Below are 19,196 nucleotides of genomic sequence, written 5' to 3'. Positions count from 1 at the left end.
GATTGACTTGAATTGTAGCCTATTATAATAATGTGTTGAAAGACAGTTGTGACAAGGGATTGGATGCACTGGCTTTGGTTGTGGAAAGGGGTTGGTTCCAGAGTGAAAGGATTCTGAAGAAGAGGCGGCGTTTTAAAAACCGTGTTAGGAAGTATTAGATCATTTTTGTTTTGTTTATATATTAAACCAGGCATATTGTTATGTTGTTTCTAGTACAACCAACTGGTACAATAATATAAAGCTTACGTAAGTTAGTAAAATGCCCAGAACTGTACGCATTAGGACTCGGAAAATAGCAACCGATTCACCCCAAGTTATTTGGGACCCAGATATTAATATTATTCGAAACCTCGACGAAGACTTGGTGAGAGAAGACGATCCTGTTGATCGAGGTCATCAAGCAATTCCCGAGGCCAGAAGCGCAACACTGCAAAGTTCTGAAACGCATCAGACGAGGAACATTGTGTCACAATACAATATGCGTTCATCCGCCAGCAAATCTAACAAGAAGTGGCCAGCCAGACTGTTTTCAATGCTTTGTTGCATTGTAATACTTTCCGTTGTTGCATTCCTTTTGGCATTCGTCTATGTGTTTTTAAAAGGTAAACTAATCAGTATAGGCCTACAATAAGTCAGTATATCTCTCTGCATCGTGGAAGGTGGAGATACCGAATTGTGTACAAGAAATTACCACCACTGTGGAAATGTTATTTACACCACTAATCATTACGTAATTATTTTTGTTTGTAATAACTGTTAGCAATTCCAATGTTTTGGCTTTGCAATAATAAATAATGGAAGGCTCGTATTCTTAATATTAGCTTTGGAGCTACGGATAGGAGGGTGTGTAACTAGGAGGTTCCCGGTTCAAATCCTGGTTTACTCGCTGTGTGACCCTGAGCAAGTCACTTAACCTCCTTGTGCTCCGTCTTTCGGATGAGATGTTGTTGTAAGTGACTCTGCAGCTGATGCATAGTTCACACACCTAGTCTCTAAGTCGCCTTGGATAAAGGCGTCTGCTAAATAGACAAATAATACGAATGGTGTGTGAACAATACCGTGTTTTACACCACTGCTGTGTATTTATGGACCAGCATTCCACAGTGTTTAGTTGAATCCATAACCACGATGTCTTAACTTCACAGTGTATTAAACTTCCTGAATTATAAAGCTGCTTTTTTATGTATTGCAGATTTGCGTTCAGAGAAAGAAAGAAATGAAGATGGTACAGAAATAAACATACTGGGTAATGCATAGGGGCCTATACTAAAACTGAAATAAGTATGATGCAGTACTATACTACAGTTACAGTACTACCTGTAATAGTTTGTTGGGTATAATTTCTGGGCTAATATATAACATTCTTGATTATTCACATTGGTATCTAATTCTTTACTCAGGTATTCTATAATGCATAAACAGGAATCCAGTACAGAAATATACAGTATATTCCATGCAGAACAAGTTGAAGCAATTTCCAGGACTGAGTTGCAAATTATTACCTACCCTTAATGTAAAAGGCTGGGACTATATCATTCAGTTAAAACCTTTGATTGATATTGTTTATTTTCTGGTTCTTTAAATTGGAATACATGTTCTGTGCAACAGTGGTACAAACTAGCATATGCATTTATAGAATACAATATATGCAAGTCTGCTTAAAATTGCAAGTGTATAATAGGTTTTGTTTAAAATCATAATCCTGTTGTATCTACAGTCCAGCAATAGCCCTTAGGTCAGTTTTCTCGCTTTCACCAAGTTGCATTTTGGGTGCTGTTTTTCAGTGTGATAAAATTTTGTATACATTTCTAATTTCATAATCTTCGCTCGCCAGCATACATTTTTTTGCCTACTGCAACATTTGAGTAAAAGTTCACATTGCTACATATTTTTCCAGGATTTTGGAGTTTGCTGGTTTTGTCCTTGAGTGCTGGGCTGACCTGTTGCAGTTTTTCCTGGACCTTGACTTATTTTGATTCATTTGAACCTGGAATGTTTCCCCCGACTCCTCTCTCTCCAGCACGCTTTAGGTATGCTATCAATGTTACTCTTCATTATTCTTTTTGCCCATTATTACTTTTTGAAATGGGAAATTTATTGCAGTATTTTGATTCAAATTAACATACCTATTAAACTTCCTCAAGCATTTGTTGCTGACCAAGAATTTCATGACTATTCTTGTAGGTATATTGTGTTTATACGTAAATACCTAAGCATTCAGAATTTTGATTAGTTTTTATTATACAGGACATACTGTTCCATTTACAATAATACCGTGCACACCATGTTAATATTTTGGATCTAAAATTGCATTGTCTCTCTCGTGCGTGTGTGTGTGTGTATACTCTCTCTCTCTCTCTCTCTCTCTCTCTCTAATATATATATATATATATATATATAAATTAATTAATATTGCAATATACAATACATATATTTAAAAATAAAAATAAAAAGCTTCTAAAATCCAGAAGTTTCACAGTGCAAAAGGTGTATTTATATAATGACAAAACCCTGCAAAGTAGTATCAGTTGGTTTATTTACATCACAGTCTATCCTTTGCTGAAACTACACATACCTAGAGGCCAATCAGTTTATTTAATGTCCAAAAAAAGGGAAACTATAATAATTGATTACCTTTTAACATTATTACTCTGCACAATTTTGCAGGAAGAGGCTGACCATAATTGTCCTCTGTAAAAAAATTGAAAAAGAAATTGAATTTATGCTGCATTGTTTGCATAAATATTAACCACTAGATGGTACTACCGGGTAATGCTTATTTATGAACATAAAAAAAAAACACCATCTTGTAATTATGCACAATGTAGACACCGTGAGAAACTCGGTTAAGCCAGGAGTTTAAACTATCATGTCCCTGTTGAATAATTAGTACTTTATCTATACTGTAGTGCATGAAAGCTCCATAAAATCTATGACTGTTATTCATGTGATGAGTTTTGAAACCCTGCACTGGACAGTGTGCAGGAGTAGTACGAGTTTGTAACCCTCAATCAATCATACTGTACAACCAAACTGGACTGGCTGAAGGTTAAATACATTGTATAAATGTACATTAAGCTTTTAGGCAGGGTAACCTACCAGGACAGTTCAAACCCAAGCCCTACTGTACCACTATAACATCTCAATAACAGCAGAACTAGCTATTGGTTATTATTGCATGTTTTATTGATATTGTATACAATACTGTACTATTAAATGCATGCATTTTATAGCTGTTCTTAATAGTTAAATGGCAGTGTATTCTTTCAGTACACCTGTTACCTATCAGTTCTTTTTTTTTTTAAACTGCTCCTCTATTAAAATGGGCAATAACAAAGAATTGACTTATTTCCAATTTCTATCAAAGTTGGAGTTAAGTCATTTGATGTATCTTACAAATATGCAGTACCATTAGAAAAAAAAAAAAAAAACGCAGGGGTATTTATCAGCTAGAATATATTTAAACGTGGCACCGGGTTTAGTAATGTTATATTTTTACATTTATCTAGTCCAAAATGCCCTCATTAATTTGTCGAGACACATTTCTGAACTAGATTTTTCCTTGTGTATGATTCTAAGTGGAGTACATGAAAAGTAAATGTGTTTTATGAATCATTGACATTCAGAGCACAGAAACATGTTGTATTGTTCTGACATTGACTATGGAGTCATTGGTGTCACATTTAATATATTGAAGTTGCATAATAAACCCTTACTTGCATTCAGTAAAGTGAATCCGCTGTTCCATTACCAAAACATATGGAAGCCCTGCAGTAACGATTTACATTTAAGAAAAGTGTTTTTAGTGCTTTAAAAAGGTGGTCAATAAATGATCAGTTTAGTGTCCACAAACTGCAAATGCTGTAGTTAAAAATACAGGGCTGCCTCTTTATAACACTGTAGTCATGCTATTTGTGTTCTGTCTTGTAACGAGTATAAATGTAATACAGTAGTGCCTCGCTAATAAATAATGTCAAATAATGAGGTGTCCATTTAAAAAAAAAACAAAAAAAAAAACACATTTATAGATCTCAATTTATTTCAAATATGTAAATCATTGCACTGAAATTAACATTAAAGTCTAACATTAATGTCTAGATATATTTTTATACTATTACTACAACCTAACCTTTTTGTATGCCGGTGGCATTATTTGTTTTGTTCCATGAACAAGAAATCAATGCTACTGCCTGCAGCACAGGAATGTGCTGATGTTCAGGGGAGAGAATTGGAAGTAAGCTGACACAAGATCTGTATGTACAGCTGTATTTGGCATCTTTGGTAATTAGTTTGTCTGGTGGTTCTTTTTTGTGTGTAGCTTATGATGTTACCATGTTTAATATGTTACGCTTGATTTTAGGTATTTAAAAACATGCATTATTTCTATTGTCTAAAGGTTTTGAGGTAATATACCCTTTAAGAATTAATGGAGATGGTGGCTAAAAGGTTTTTTTTTTTATGTCTGAAGTTGAAAGTATTTAAGTTGTGCCTGCAGAGTATTTCTGGCATTTAATGCAGAATTGGAAGTTTGTGGTAGTGTATGATAAAGCCACTGCATGAAACTATCACAGCAATAGGTATAAGAGCTTGTGTCAAGCCCATATGCCTTGGAACACGAGAGCAGCATTGGTACTTTTATTCTTAACTGCTACAATTCACTCCATGTGATACAACTAATCTGTCTGATTTTCATTGGTCCACAGTAAAATCGATGCTCAGAACTCATCCTTCATAATTTGGGTCCTAAATTTCAAGAATAATTCACACTTTTAAAATGGGGTCCAACAGTATGCCTGTTTTGAAAGCAATCATCTATAGGTTACGGAAGCCATTGATTGGGCAATACCAATATATAGTTAAAGACAAATGCATCCGTATGTACATTTATTTACATATATATATACAGTAATGTACTTTATTTATTTTACAGCCATGAACAGTCCTCTAAAGATTATTCAAAACCCCTTGTGAAAGGGGTATACTGGATTTCTCATTACTATTTTATGTTACTGTATGCGTTGCATATGTATTTTATCTTTTCAAACCACTCATCTATTGTTATTGAACATCATACTGTCTGGTCATTATGACCTATTTATGCATGAGGTCTAACCTCTGATTGGTTGGGTGAGGGACACTTAATTTAAAAGCTAATGATTCTGTTTTCAAAACCATGTGCCTGATATCATGGTACTGTACTTACAACTGTAATGCATGCATTCAGTATTTTATATTAGATCAATATATTCTAATATTGCTTACTATCATGAGATTCATGAATATATAATTGTCTCCTCTTCAAAAAGAGGCACGATTTTAATAAGCAAGCCCCACAACAAATCAGTGGTAAGGAATGAACTGTAGTTCGTCATCTCTTCACAACACAAACTGAAGTTAGGCATGTAAAGAATGTGTATGCTTATGGTACGTTTTTTCTTTGAACATTTGCTTGTAAGGTTTGTTTCAAACCATCCAATGAGTCTATACACTGTATATTGTGCAGTAATTGGTATTCTTTACCAGATTGTATGATTACAGCAAAAAAGAAAAGAATAACAAATACATAAATAAGTATGTCAACCATGAATCCCAATTTTAGGTTATCTTTACTTGGCTGTTCACATAAATCAAAGAGGAACCATTGACATTAGTATACCGTTTGGGAGATTTTTTTAAATGAGGTTCTAGTTTTATATTTTTCCATTCCGATTTATATTAATCCACTGTTCATGCATGTCATTATTAGTAAAAGATCATTTGACACATTAAGACTATTTTGCTAATTCTGTTAATGTGTATTGCATTAGAACGCTACACATCACTCCGCAATGATAGAGGACTACGTTGGTTGTGTTTGTTGCAAAGGGAATTATAGTTGGTTAAAGACTTATAATAGCAGTTTGTTCACAATAATAAATAAAAACAAACCTTAACCCATCTAATAATAACTTCACATTTCTGAGAGATTATAATTACCAAAGCATGAACAGTAAATTAATGTAAATGTCTTTTAATAAAGGCTAACTGGCAAAGCGCTATCTCCCATGTAAATAGAATTAGCTATAAATGTATCTTTGTTGTGATTGAGCAGGAAACAGTAACATTAGGGATGGAATGCAGTTCTGGTCAGAGCGGTAGCTTATTGGTGCAGGTCAGGCTGAGTTCATTGGTTAGTATGTTGTTAAAATTCTTCAGAACAAAATTCAGCCAACGTACCCAGGAGGTATTAATTGAGTGTGACTGATTTACAGAGCGATCAATCAGCCAGTCACAGCAGCCTACTGCTCACATTGGATACAGTCGGAAAGGATTAATGTCCTGGGTATTTGTAGAGCAGGATGTAGACCTAGAAAATCGTTAATTCAGTGGAAAAATGCAAACTGCTTATTTTATCAAAGAAAAAGATACAATTTGTACACACATTTGATTTTGCAGCCATTTAATGTTTTGCAGACAAGGGCCTTGTTTAACATATAATATATGTTGATGGTCTGGAGCCCAGAACAAATTTAACATGTTCTAACATTGAAACATGCAGGATTAATGTGACCAGCAGGATACATTTTTAATAGAATCAATGGATTTTTTTTGTTGTTGTTGTAGTTGCTTCTAAGTGTACTAGATCAAACTGACATTGTGTTCGTAAGATTATAAAAATGTACCAATTCAGTACAGTGTGTAAGCAAAGTTGATTTTTGTATGTTACGATTGGAATGTCCCTTTCACCATTCTCTGTCTTACACATTTAGAGTTAATAATTAAAAACACAAGGACACTGTCATGGTGACCGACTTAACAAGGTGATGATCTGCTTCAGTGTCTGCAATCAAATATTAATATCATTTTTGCTTGTAAGCTTTTATTTAGAATTGTACTTGAGAGAGCAATTCTGTGGAGAATAAGCACAGTATGTTTTATTTTTCAGAGAGGTCATTGACAAAGGTTGGAAAGTGTCATATTCATTTCCAAAGACCATAACCATGTTATTGGTACTTCAAAATGTTTGCTTTCATAGTACACAGTAGACAGTATGGAGCTTGTCCCTTCTGTGGGGTGGGCTGGGTGTAGAGAAGCACATTCTTCAGACCTGGTCTCTTGTTATGACAGTATGATTTCCATTACTTCAGAGTAGATACTGGCATAGATGGCACAGTTTTGTGCTGTGTGAATGGGTCTTTTTAATAATTTGATAAGTCTCTGAGATGGATCAGTACCAGCATGTGGGTGAAAGTGGGTCAAGAATGCTGCAGATACTTGTATTTATTTTATTGTGCTACACAAATTGCGGCTGCTAATATGTGTAACTATGGTAACAGCATTTATTTGAATCTTGATAGCAGCTGACAGGTCCTATCCCTTAAAGAAAGAGAGCGTGACTATACGAACAGCAGAGGTGTATAAAGTAACAAAACAGAAAGATAGTTATTTTATATAGCATATTAGAAGCTTAAAACAAATATAATTAAATGAAGGACATTGACAAAATCATTTGATTTCTTTTTAATCGGTCGATCATTCATCCTTGACCATGACACGCTTGAGTGACTATGACTGAAGCATATGCACTTAATCACCTAATTAGTGAGACAGTTGATTGGACACTGGATATGGAGTGATTTCAGCTGTTGAATTCAAGCTTGCAATAAAAGCAATAAAGAAAATCACAGAAAAAAAAACAATATGCCACGTCAAGAGAGCAGCGCCTTCGTGCAATCGGCATGTTGGAGGCTGGACTAGGGCAGCGTACTGTGGCTCGCCGTCTTGGGTGCTCACAGCCAGCAATTTCAAACCTGGCAAGACTGTATAACCAGACACACTCTGTCAATGACAGGCCATGAACTGGGAGACCAAGAGTCACAGCACCTGCCCAAGATCGACAGATCATTTTGCAGCATCTCTGTGATGGCAATTGTTAATCAGCACAGTAAAAAGTCACTGCACCTGCTCTAAAACAGAGTTTGTCATTTTTCGATCACATCTAGTGAATTTTATCCAAATATAAATACCATATGGGAGATACTGAAATTGAAGAAGGAATCTATGAAAAAGATCTAGGAGTTTGTTGACTCAGAAGTGTTTTCATCAAGGCAATGTGGGGAAGATATAAAAAAGGCCAACAAAATGCTCGGATATATAGTGAAAAGTGTTGAATTTAAATCAAGGGAAGTAATGCTAGAACTTTACAATGCATTAGTAAGACCTCATCTATAATATAGTGTTCAGTTCTGGTAAACTCGCTACAAAAAGGATATCGCTGCTGTAGAAAGAGTGCAAAGAAGAGCGACCAGAATTATTCTGTTTTAAAAGGCATGTCCTATGCAGACAGGCTAAAAGAATTGAATCTATTCAGTCTTGAACAAAGAAGATTATGCTGCGATCTGATTTGAGCAATCAAAATTCTAAAAGGTACTGAAAATGTCGACCCAGGGGACTTTTTCGACCTGAAGAAAGAAACAAGGACCAGGGGTCTCAAATGGAGATTAGATAAAGGGGCATTCAGAACAGAAAATAGCAGGCACGTTTTTACACAGAGACTTGTGGGAGTCTGGAACCAACTCCCCAGTAATGTTGTTGAAGCTGACACCCTGGGATCCTTCAAGAAGTTGTTCGATGAGATTCTGGGATCAATAAGCTACTAATAGTTACACGGGCAAGATGGGCCGAAAGGCCTTCTCTCGTTTGTAACCTTTCTTATGTTATTAAGAAGATCTGGTGTCTGGGTGAATATGTTGGAGCTTGTTAATTAAATTAGCATAGGCATACCTTCTGTTGGCAAGTCAACAAGCTGTTTTCAAGTAATTGCATAATTTCAGCTTTTGTTTGCAGTCTTTTGTGTATTAACTCCTAGACTAAGCCGCCAGCATAGACAGGTTTCTATAGAGAATTTATCAAGATCTTTGACTACATTTTAAAAAATGTCCCCACATTTGGAATGACATAGGTTTGATATAATGGTTTGGTGCCTTTTTCATTTATGTGTTTGTTAATTAATATATAATGAGCAAAATGTTAACACATATACATGGCTATATCTGTAGGAATACAAATGTATTTGTTTACATCCATTAATCTACATTAGACTACTGCTAAGCAAGCTTTCGAAGTTCGCCTTTATTGTTCTGTACGGTTTGTTTGTTTGTTTGTAAAGATCTAAATGCCTGAAATAGCAACATATTGACAGTTCAAAGAGTTCCAAAGGACAAAAACAAATCCATGCAACTCTGTGGTATATGAAGTACTGAAGTTAAATATAATATATGGTATTTTGTACCCCATCTACTTCATACCCTAGTATCAGGATGTGTGTGCTTATGTCCTGCTGCAGAAAGTACCAATATGCAGTCGATTTAAAAAATAAAAGAATAATAATAATTCTGAAGTAGATGGTAGTTTTCTGTTTGTTATATTAACAGCCGTGTGTAATGTTTTTTTAATGCTATTTTGTTCCTCAACTGTTAAAATTCACGAAGTACTCACAGCCTAGTAGTTCTTTGTAAATTCGAATGTTCTAATGAAACAGTTGAAGTGTTTTTTTTTTATTTCTGGTTTTTTTTTTTTAATTAGTGGAATTTCAGTCACAATATAAAAGGAACATTTTCAAGTACAATAATAAATGGCAAATCTCTGCACATTGACAGTGTTTTAAAGTACTAACATTTCTAAGAGTAAACAAGTTTTAGACACGACAGAAGTATTTGACAAAAGTAAAAATGTCAGCCGTTTGATTTCTGCCTTTTGAATTTGGACAAGGTAGAGAAAGCAAGTTTTTTTTGGATACAAGTATCCTGCATGGGGGATTAGAGCAAAAGGCCTCCGCAGATGGCAAATTCCCCAATGACTTGGTCTCAAGTCAAAACTATCCTTGAAACGAAACTAGGGCAACCTTTTTTGCTTGTGGGGAAGAGGTGGGGGGAATACAGAGTCACCTCTTATGTTCAAGCCAACCACATGTGGTGTCTGGCAGTATATGGATTATTGGTTAGTATTATGGTCAGCCTTTGGACCTTAACACTTATATTGAAAGAGAAATAAACAAAGTGGAACAAGCCCTACCAGAGCATCTAAAACTGTTGTTGGTTGAAATGTATTTAATAGAATATCCACATTATAAGCTCGCACCAACATAAATGTTGGTTAATAAACCATTCAGATCTTTAGAAAAGGATGCATGTTGAGTGGTTAACAAGTAGGGGTGTGCAGAGAACCCATTATTCATACTCGGGCAGCGGGAGGGGTCCATGCTCGTTACAAATACTAGTTTGTGCTTGGACTCGGGCACACCCAATGTAACAATTAGGTTGGTTTCAGATTTTACAAGGGTGTAATGTTGACTTATAAACAGTACATTTTTACATCCTTATCAAAATAGTTGCTTTGAATAATGATTGCACAGCTGTAGTGCGGATAACAAAATGAAAGTGTTAAGCTCAGAGTCAGATGGTGCTGTTCTGGCAAAGTCGAGCACCCTGGCAAGAATTGACCGAGATAGTATTTACTGTCCAGCAAAGTTCAGTGTATACAATATGCATGGCACTCTGCCTAAACTGAAAGCAAAATTTATGGTGCCAGGGTCTTGGACGTAGTAGTAAGTAAGCTTCTGGATAAATGTATAGTACACCAGCAGTTGCAGTTCACATTATTACTGAACATTGATTTGGGCAACTCTCTTGAGTGCCATTCCATTACAAGCTTAATACAATGAAATCATTGAAATATAGACCTGGAATGAAAGGTGAGGGCGTCGTGGAAGTTAAGGTCAACTATCACACGGTGGAGCCTTCATCGAGCAGGCACGATCGCTATTTGTTTCTTGCTCTTATTTTCGGTATGTATAATATAATATCTTTTCTTTTTTTCAGGAAGTTAACTGGTCATTCCTTTCATATTGGCTACAGCATGGCAATACTAAATGGAATAATGGCGGCACTGACAGTAATTTGGTGTCTTATTTGAACATGATCTGCATCGACTAACCTACTTTCTTTGAAACCAGGAATCTACAGCAATCACTTGTCTAGACATGCTGTATAATGTTGTCTGAGTTTGACCTATGGAAATGTGCTATTAAACTCCATGACCTAGAAGTGATATGGATAGAATACAGCTAATTAAAAAATACTGTTCTTTTGATTAGGTTGGAAAAAAACAACCATTGTATTGTAAGCAGTAGTTGTACTAAAACACAGCACTAATTTGACTGTCTCTGTGGATTTGTTTTTTTTTTTTTTTTAAATGTTGTTCTTGCAAGGCAAAACATCTACTTAAAATAGGGCTACAAGGGATCACTAAGTTTCTCAGCACTGATAATCTCCAGTCTGTGCTTTAACTTATCACTTAATGATAACAAAATAATGTATCCATAACTATAAATACCCAATTCTAGATTCAGCAGTAATACTAAAAACTAAAATTCAATGGCAAAAGTTTTTGTGTTTCTAAAAAATATGAACCTGTACTTGGCATTTTCATTGTATGTGGGATAAGATAAAATATATTACAGTTCATGATACATTTCACTGTATTTTGAAAATTAATTGTTGTTAATGTACACTTGTAGGCACATTACGCTTACTAACTGAAGCACACATATATATGCATTAATTTACACTGTGTTAAATTATTTTTACATAGAATCTTTAAAACTCTACATTTTTACCTGTTCTCTCTTCTACTACAGAATCTGCTGATTTCATAGACCACAATAAGCATAATTGATGATATATAATTAGGGCTTCTGTTTTTTGGGTTTAGTTAATTGAGTTTTTTGGTGCTTATTTTTAGTTATTTACGAGTTTTATGTAAATCGTTTTTTGCCGGGGCTTTCGTTTTTGATATACTGTATGAAATTAGTGTTTTCAGTTACTTTCCAAAATGCTTGAGCGTTTTTTTTTTTTTGGTCAAAATATGTAGTAACTCGACAGTACTTGCACACTTAAGTTGTACCTTCTTTCCTTTGCTGTCTTCCACAACGAAATCCCTATGGTCATGGGCACATTCTTCTGGGGTTTTTGTGTGTAGGCATTTTTGTACATTTCGCCACAATTCTGTTTTAAGTCCTCCCTGTCTTAACTGTAATACAGCATTAAATCCCGCTAACAAGCCTCCGTCCTGATTTTTAATCTTTTTTTTAAAAATCTCACAAGCGGAGTCTCCAATAGAAATGTAGGAATGTGTTATCACTTAGTAGTTGGGGTGGGTTTAAAGTATTCAGATATTCATGATAGATGCAAGTCAGGAAGGCGGGACATTGCCCAGCAGCACTTGGAAATGTATTTATTATTATTTTTGAAGTAGGTTTTATTTTTTAATGGGAAAAGGCTAAAGTCAACGTGACTTGATTAACCATTTCTGGTGTTTATTGGCTATCCACCCTTTTTTTTTTTTTTTTTTTTTTTGCATCAGGGGTGTTTTATCAGTTAAAACCGAAAATCAGAAGCCCTATGTATAATAAACACAATTACAGAGAGCGGTATCCTGTAAGTTATTAATGTATGCAAGATATCTCAAAGTACTTGAAATATCATGACATTTGTTTCCTAGAAAGATAAACATTAGAAAAATATAAAGTTATGAAGTGTTACAAGATATAACAGAAAACTTAAAGAAATTATTTTCATGTTGAAGAAATGTATTAAATCTGCATTTGTTTTTAACCATGCAAACAATGTTACTGTATTTTGTGTTCTAAATTATGCTGTATATGCTTAACAATAAAATTGTTGTTAAACCCTTCTATTGCAGATCATAGCTTTATTGGCTAATACAGGGCAACTACTACAGCCAGTTATTTCAGATAGTAAAATAAAATGCCACAATACAAGTTAACAAAACAAAAAGTAATAGTGGTTGTATTGTTCTTTTTGTTGATAAATCCTGTATTTTATTTATTAGCAGTTCATTTCACCTGGTTTCTCTATATTGTTTTGTATCCTTCAGTCTAGACACTTTTAAAAAATATAATACATTACATTTCAGTAAAATATTTCTGTTCCATTAGTCCTTTTAATGAACAAGGATCCCAAGACTATGCTGTAGAGTAAGCTTGTTCAAATTCTGTAAGTCTATATAGAAAGTAGTGTGCCACACTACATGTCATGGGAATGTCAGAGCATGGACAGTAACGGAAATCTGTCAAAGGGCAGCAAAGTCCTTTTGGCGCATGGGAGGGGAGGGGAGGGGTGGGGAGGTTTCTGAAGAAGGAGCTGAGAGTCCTTAGGTCTCAGCATGAAACGGAGTTGTTTGGAAAAGCCTCAGCCAACATCAGTTATGCTAGTATCCTTTGGAATAGCGGTCCCTAAATTGACGCTGGGGTCTAGCTCGTTCCTCAGTTCAGCTACTAGGTCTAGGATGATTTGTGGAGTAAGATGATAATGCCTTAGCACCACATCCTCCGGCATCCCAAACAAAGAATATACAGGGTCTTCTTCGTCTTGTCCTTCCCCGAACGTGTTCCTGCCTCTCCTCAACAAGAGCCAAGTGTCTCTGCATCAGGAAGTGTAGCACAGCAGCCATCCTGAAGCCAATGACAGGTCTTTGCAGGTGTGTGCTTTTATACAGCTCTTAGTTACTCACTTCTACAATGGTTTGCACCTTGTATAAGAGGTGTAAAGTTTTTGGAGCGTCAGCAAGTGCAAGGCAAAATCCTTACATCACAATGCTTGTGCCCATTTAGTATCCAGATCATTTCCAAGCTATTTTCTTCATTTTAATGCATTTCAATATAATTGTAATGGATTAATGATAGCAAATGCAAATTTGATAGCGGGTGCAGAACGCCAGGTGAACACTATTCTTTATATACGCTGTATTTCTAGTGGCTGGTAAAATCCAATTTACATCAGCATTGTGGGGGATTTGCACCCGCAAATCGCTGCGCATATCCTTACATCTACCCCATAGTGTCTGTGTATCTTGTTTAAAATAGTCAGGGGAATAAAAAAGTACACAGCTAACTTCTCTTGAACACACAAATATTGAACATACAGGTGCTTCATACAGCAGATGTTTGAAACCCAGGCATGTCCCAAAGCGTGTCCACTTCATGAAATTTTTCATTGAAGTGATTATGTCTTTACCTCTAATGGAAGATGTGTGCAACAGTGAGAAAACTAAAATTGCTGTGTCCAATAATAATAATAAACAGCATTTCAGTTGACAATGACTTTTAAATCTTATCTGTTGGTACATGACTCCAGTTTTCCAAAATTTAGCAATGTATCCTACCTATCCGGCGAGGCATTTCTGTTTGTCTTTTCTTCTTGTTTCACTGTCCCCAAGGAATTAAGTATTTGTGGTCCCTCACCTTAACCTATGTCATTCTATTCAGCCTACTTCCCAACTAGTACTAGCATTCACACATTTCATGTGCTTATGGCCTAATTTAAGAATAATTAATCCCTGGTTGACTCTGTTGAACAAGTGCCAGAATGATTGATATACTTGGACATGTTTGTAAAAGTAGGCTGGTCTGGGGTTAACATGAAACCATTTTCACACCTTTACCTCTTCAAAATGTAAAAGTATCAGTGATTCATTAACTAAACATATATGGGTTTATTTATGTATTGATTTATTTTCTTTAGATCCTTGATTCCTATTACATAAATATTGTCCTTTGATCCACAAAGTCTGGGTAGAAATTCAATATCCAGATGTACTTATTCTTTTTGTATCATTATTTTCACTTCCTAATTCAATTCTTTGCCCAAGTGATCTGTAGCTTTCCACTATACCCTGAGATATTATAGATGAAGACAGATCGAGAAGTTCCTGATTGTTCGTGTAAACCATTTTGATTGGAGCATGGTACTTCCATTTTATCAGAAGTGCCTCCTCATTAGCCTTTTCTAAAGAAAGCATGAAATCAATACTCCTTTTATCCCTCATTGACTGTTATGTAGTTGTGATGTTATTGTTAAATTGATTGAAAGAGACTTCCAGGATCCACAAAAAATGAAAAGATCAATTGCCAATATTGAATAATCCTTGTGTTAAAGCAGTTTTTTTTAATGTTTGAATGGGAACCATTTCAAAGTAATGTTCAACATGGAATTCAAATTTTAAATAATTTATATATTTTTTCTCTTTGAAAAATTCAATACTGCAAAAGGCTTTTCAGATTCTGAGCACAGAATAAAACAACTTCATCAAAAAGATGCACAGCTGTGTCTATGATAATGGTAATGCACTTCAATTGATTATGAGGTCTGTTATACAAAGTCACAGCACAAACACATTTACATTTCTTTATATTGGTACAACACAGGCAGTTACTCTCTTTTGAGGAATAAGTACGTTTTTTTTTTCCCCAAATGGTCTGAATATTTGAGGTGACATAACAGAGAAGATTCTATTATTGCTTATTAAAGTTTCTATAGTATTTCATATCATTGTTTTACACTTCCTGTCTTGTATAATTTAGCTTTGAGAGAAGGCACTATCATTATATTAAGGTTAAAAAATGAATAAGTCTCACACTTTCCTATATGAAATATATTACATTTAAATGTAAAGACGAGAGTAAACACTTTGAAAATATGTCCCTAAATGTCTTCAAGATCTAAACCTATGGAGAAGAATTCTTCAGTTCATGAATCTACACAGTGCCGTTAAAACAGATTATTTCATGTATTTCAGTTTGCACAATATAGTTGCTTCTTCCTGCTTTTTATCCGTTTAGACTGCACTTGTAGATCTCTTGCTCTACTGCTCCTATTATGTACTGGACTTGTTTGACCTATGCACCATGTTATTGGGTCCTAATACACTGTCCTTGCACTATAGCACTACTATGTACTTGTATAACTTGTTGCATTCTAGTTCATATTATTTGCACTTACTGTAAACTACACAAATATTAGCTTGCATTTTAACCAATTTACTGCCTGTAACACGTGCAAGTCGCCTTGGATAAAGGCAAATTAATAATAATAATAATAATAATAATAATAATAATAATAATAATAATAATAATAGCCGTGGGTTTTGTCTCACTAGATTTTACCATTACCTTGATCAAATTTGTTTTAATGTTTTGTGAGTTTTACCTCAGTTTACAATTTAGTCGTATGATAAACGCACCTTTTTTCTTAGCAATAAAGAATTACAAAATATTTTTAAAATATTTCATTACGGAAATATGTTGTACAATGATTGTTTTCGAATGCAGAACACCCTCTGTGCTGAAATGTCATTTACTTTTAAAACCTAGAAAAAAATGATATGTATGGATGTGTATATAAATATATATATATATATATATATATATATATATATATATATATATATATATTAAGGCTGTCAAAAGTAACGCGTTAACGTGTGCGATTAATATAAAATCAATTAAAGCTTTTTTTAAACGCCGTTAATCGCGTGATTACAGTTAATTTTAGATCAATGTTTTGAACCTCTTAGCATGCCGTAGATATTTTGCTCAGAGCAGATTGAGAGCTTGTATGCAACAACCACACAGCTATGTTCTTGCTCTAGCTAGGCCCAACTGAAGTGAAAATTACTAATTTATTAATGGCTGAAAGCAGTCAAAGTGCAGGACTTGAACGTGGCAGTTTAGTTTTAAAACAACTTCCCGATGGGTCTTTCGATAAAAAGAAAGTTACTTGCAACTACTGTCAGGCGGAATTCCAATACCATCGAAGTACGTCAAGTCTCCAGTACCACATTCATGCCAAGCATGCTTTTACTGGTAACCAGGCGGACAGCGACAGTTCTTCCAAAACTGGTCCATTTCGTCAAAGCACAATATTAGAATACGAGAGTCGCTGCAAACCCATGCATACCCCAAAATGCGACAATTTAACTTCGGCTATTGCTAAGTGGATAGCTACCGATTGCAGGCCACTCAACATTGTGAACGACCCAGGTTGAAGAGATGTTATTCAAATAGCATCATCCTGTCAGACATATACCTTACCTTCCCGAAGGCACAATTGCATCATGAATACACGACCTTCATGAAAACAAGACGACCGTGAAAATGGAAGAACTGAAAAAAGCAACAGCGGTTGCCCTTACTGGGTGGGGATCAGTGGACATCGGAGAGCAACCATAGCTATCTTGGAGTCACTGCGCATTATGTGGATGCCTCATGGACATTGCAATCATTTGCTTTAACCGTGACGCACACTGAAGAAAGGCACTTCGCTGAAAATTGTGCAGAGCTTTTCTTGGATGTCACAAAGGAGTGGGGAATACATGACAAGGTTACAACAATTGGAACTGACAGTGCACGTAATATGATACGTAATATGACAGACTTATGCCATTTGAACACCTGCCGTGCTCTGCCCACAGCCTGCAGTTTCGGTGCCCACAGCCTTCAGTTTCGGTGGCACTAAATGGCAGTGGATTTGACATAGCACTAGCAAAATGCAGAAAAATAGTTGGCCATTTCAAACACAGTCCGGTAAACAGCGCAGAACTGAAAAAAGAACACGCCTCAAGAGGGCAAAAACAAGAACCTCTAGTGCAAGATGTTTCTACAAGAGGAACTCCACATTAGAAATGGTTCAGCGACTGCTGAGAAACCACACCGCCATCAGTGCTGCATTAACTCTTCAAAAACACAATCTTGCAATGCTAACTGCTGGTGAATTGGACAAACTTCAAAAGCTTGAGGCACTACTAGAACCCTGCAGGTAGGACAATATTCAACTAACGCTACGTTTCTAGCAAATGAGGATCAGACAGAAATGGTCCTATTTTATTAAATACATGATCGCAATCAACTGTACGTTCGATTTATATTAGTATCGGTTTAACTTGTATTAAAGAACTAATGTTTTGCTCTGTATGGTACCTTGCAGGTATGTGACTGAGCTTTTGGGAGGAGAACATTACATGTCGTGTTCTGTGGTTCTGCCTGCGTTGTGTCATTTATGTCACATTATGTCAGTCTCTGATGTTGACCCAGCATATGTTGCACGGTTCAAGACGACATTCACTGCAGTCCTAAATAAATGCAAGGAAAGTGGAAATGTTGCATGGCTAAAATTGGCTACAGCACTCGACCCAAGGTTCAAGGACCTGAAATGCCTTTCAAAATCTGGAAGGGGTGACGTGTGAGAGACAGTTGGTGCGGTTTTGTCAGTAATCAAGGAGCAGCCTGTTACACAAACCACAGAACGTGAGCCGCCGAAGAAGATGCATCTACTTCTAATAACATCTGACTCCGATGATGACGATGACAACTCTTCAATCAGCACTGCTTTGGATCGTTACAAAGCTGAACCCAGTATAAGCATGGAAGAATGCCCATTGAAGTGGTGGTCAAAGCATGCTGGTGCGCACTAGAGTTTGTCTAAACTGGCTCGAAAATACTTGCAACACCGGCAACCATGGTACCCTGCGAAAGGCTTTTCTCACTCTCAGGCAATGCTGTACAGAAGAAAAGAGCAGCATTATCACCTGAAAACATCAATAGGCTGGTCTGCCTCAGGAACTGGCTGAGTAGGAAGAAAGCAGATTGAACAGATTGCCTATAAGGTTTCTTTTGTATTTTATTTATTTAAATATTGCAGAAAAGCAAAAACTTTGGCAAAAAAATAAAAATTGAATAGTAGCAAGCCTAAATATAACAATTTCCATCAGAATAAAATTTCACTCTGCAGATTAAATGAATTAGGAAATGCAAGTTAATCTGAAAGCAAGATTTATTTAACCTAGTGTAGAACCAGGTATGTTTTAAAATGCAAATACAAATTAGCTAAACTTGTGTTTCTTTAGCTAATTTGTATTTGTAAAAAACAGCAAATGATATAGATCTCACATTACATCCATGGCTGGGAAAATGCATCTAACTATTTTATTGGCTACAATTCCTTTAACTGCTGAGGAATTTTTGGGTTCCTTTGTGTAGATATATTTCATATTATTAAAATAATTTTATTTTGCTCATGTTTTCATTTCCAGGATTCATCATGTTATAGTGGTGCTGATTACTTTATATAACCACATCTCATGAGCTGGCAGTGATCACTACTTTGGGCTTCGGATTTCCATGCCATGCATTTCCAGATGTCATTGTTTTAATTTGTGCTGACAGTCAGTCAACTTTAATTTATGTTTCAGTAGTTAGAGGTACAATTCCCAAACTTTGCACAGTGAACATGCTAATCTGGATAGCTCTCAGTATTTGATAGATGTAAAGTTAATGCATTCCATTCCCACCAACATAATTC

General features: G+C 35.6%; 1 protein-coding gene across 1 annotated transcript; it reads left to right on the top strand.

Moving 5' to 3' along the window:
* Positions 1-6: 6 nt before the first annotated feature.
* Positions 7-12,733, top strand: LOC117403093 (ADP-ribosylation factor-like protein 6-interacting protein 6). The gene is made up of 4 exons (XM_034005021.3): positions 7-602; positions 1,193-1,246; positions 1,898-2,030; positions 10,860-12,733. The coding sequence occupies exons 1-4, from the start codon at positions 260-262 to the stop codon at positions 10,951-10,953; spliced, it is 624 nt and encodes a 207-aa protein (XP_033860912.1). The 5' UTR covers positions 7-259; the 3' UTR covers positions 10,954-12,733.
* The last annotated feature ends 6,463 nt before the right edge of the window (positions 12,734-19,196 follow it).

Source organism: Acipenser ruthenus, chromosome 10, assembly GCF_902713425.1.
Source record: "Acipenser ruthenus chromosome 10, fAciRut3.2 maternal haplotype, whole genome shotgun sequence".
NCBI classification, from domain to species: domain Eukaryota; kingdom Metazoa; phylum Chordata; class Actinopteri; order Acipenseriformes; family Acipenseridae; genus Acipenser; species Acipenser ruthenus.
The sequence above is the reverse complement of the archived record's forward strand: the minus strand, read 5'-3'. Positions and strand labels throughout refer to the sequence as shown.